This window comes from Monoraphidium neglectum (assembly GCF_000611645.1).
Source record: "Monoraphidium neglectum strain SAG 48.87 unplaced genomic scaffold scaffold02295, whole genome shotgun sequence".
NCBI classification, from domain to species: domain Eukaryota; kingdom Viridiplantae; phylum Chlorophyta; class Chlorophyceae; order Sphaeropleales; family Selenastraceae; genus Monoraphidium; species Monoraphidium neglectum.
The window spans coordinates 8,529-10,480 of NW_014011333.1; the positions used below are offsets into that span (position 1 = coordinate 8,529).

Here is a 1,952-nt window from a genome sequence, read left to right on the forward strand (position 1 = left end):
CGGCCGCGCTGCGCGAGGAGGAGGCTTCGCGCGAGCTGGAGGCGCTGCGCCGCCAGGCGGCGGCAGCTGGTGAGCGCGCTGCCGCGCTCGAGTCAGAGCTGCGCTCCGCGTCGGCGGCGCTTGCGGCGCTGTCCGTGTCGGCGGCGGAGTCCGACGCGCCCGGCGCCGCGGCGGCGGCCGGGCTGCAGGCGGCGCGTGAGGAGGTGGCAACGCTGCGGGACCGGCTGGCAGAGGCGGAGTCGGCGGTGGCGCAGGCGCGGGTGCAGCAGCAGCAGCAGCATGAGCAGCAGCAAGCAGATGGAGGGACATCTGTGGATGGAAGCCAATCCTTTCCCGGCCATGCAGCTGCGACAGGCACAGGCGTGACCACGACCGTCCAGGAGGCAGCGGCCGCGGCTACCCTTCCGGAGGTCAAACGGCTCCAGGCGGCTGTGCGCGAGGCAGAAGCGGCGGCGGAGCGCGCCAGCCGCGACGCACAGGCGGTGACAGCGCAGCTGGCGGCCGCGGAGGAGCGGGCGGCGGCCGCGGAAGCGGCGGCGTCGGCGGCCGCGGAGCGCGCGCGGGCGCTGGAGGCGGGGGCGGCTGATGCAGGGGCGGCAGCGGCGTCGTTGGAGGCCGAGCTGCGGGTGAGGACATGCGCGCTACTGGAAGCTGCTGGCCTGAAATCTGTGCTGGTGGATTGGGGGTGATGCGCATGGAGAATGGTGCCATCTTGTGCAGCACACCCTTACGGCAACCCTCCCCAGCGCCCCAGGCCCGACCCTGCGGGTTAGAAAATAGGTGACGCCCATCTGCCAAAATTCGGGCTCGCAGCCTGGCGCGCCCTGCTCTGCGCCCCATGCCCGCTACGCACCTGCCCTGCGTCGCTCCCAGGAGGCGAGGGCTGCGGCGGCGGCGCTGGAGGCTGGCGCGCGAGCCGCGGAAGAGGTGCGGGCGCCTGGGATGCAGGAGGCCTTCGGGAAGGTGCTGCTGTGGCCTGCTTGGCTAAGAGTTTCGTGTATGCAGCTCGACACCGCGCATGTATTGCGCCCTTCACAGCTCTGCGCATGCGGGTTGGACGTGGGGCGCTGAATGTAGGGCGCGCGTCCGGCCGTCCCTTGACTGCGCCCTCCTCACGCGCGTGCGCACGCGCGCGTCAGGCGTGGTCCGCGCGCCTGCAGGAGCAGGGCGCGGCGCTGGCGGGGGCGCGGTCCAAGATCCGCGCTGCACGCCTGCGTGAGGACGCGGCCTCCGCGGCGCTGTCCGAGCAGCGCGCGTCCTTGACCGCGGCGGCCGCGGCCGCCGAGGCGGCGGCGGACGACGCGCGCGGGCGGGCGGCGGCTGCGGCAGCGGCGGAGCGGGAGGCGCTGCGCAGGCTGGCGGGGACGGAGGCGTTTGCGCGCGATGCGGCGGCCGCAAAGGCGGCGGCGGAGGCGTACGCTGCTGATCTGCGTTTGCAGCTGGATGCCGCCAACACGCGGCTCGCCGGCGCGGAGGCGGCGACGGAGGCGGCGCGGGCGGAGGCGGCCGCGGCGAAGGATGCTGGAGCTGCGCTGGAACAGCGGGCGGCGCTGGCGGAAGAAGCTGCGAGGCAGCTGGCCGCAGATGTCGCGAGCGCGCAGGCGGCGCGGGCGGAGGCGGAGGCAGCGGCGACGGAGGCGGCGGCGCGGCTGAGCGCCGCGGCCGCAGAGGCGGCACAGGCGGCGGAGGCGGGGGCGTTGCGAGTGTCAGAGGCCGAGGGGCGGGCGCTGGACGCGCGCAGAGCGCAGGACGCGGCGGCTGAAGAATCCGAGGGCCTGCGCGCGGCGCTCGAGCAGGCGCAGGCGGCGGCGGCCGCGGCGGTCGAATCGGGGGCGCGGCCGCTGCAAGAGCAGCTGGCGGCGGCCACCGCGGCGCGCGACGCGGCGGCGGCGGCGGCGGCGAGCGCCGAGCAGCAGGCGCGGCGGGCGGAGGCGCAGCTGCGGGCCGCGGAC

General features: G+C 76.2%; 1 protein-coding gene across 1 annotated transcript in view; it reads left to right on the plus strand.

Annotated features, from left to right (window-relative positions):
- Positions 1-1,762, plus strand: part of MNEG_10391 (NifU-like protein 2) — a gene marked incomplete at both ends in the record, with an annotated part of 10,159 nt that extends 8,397 nt beyond the window's left edge. The window contains 4 exons of the mRNA XM_014041137.1: positions 18-626; positions 874-963; positions 1,140-1,703; positions 1,742-1,762. Coding sequence (XP_013896591.1) covers positions 18-626; positions 874-963; positions 1,140-1,703; positions 1,742-1,762 — 1,284 coding nt within the window. The remainder of the gene's footprint in view (positions 1-17; positions 627-873; positions 964-1,139; positions 1,704-1,741) is intronic.
- Positions 1,763-1,952: the final 190 nt, after the last annotated feature.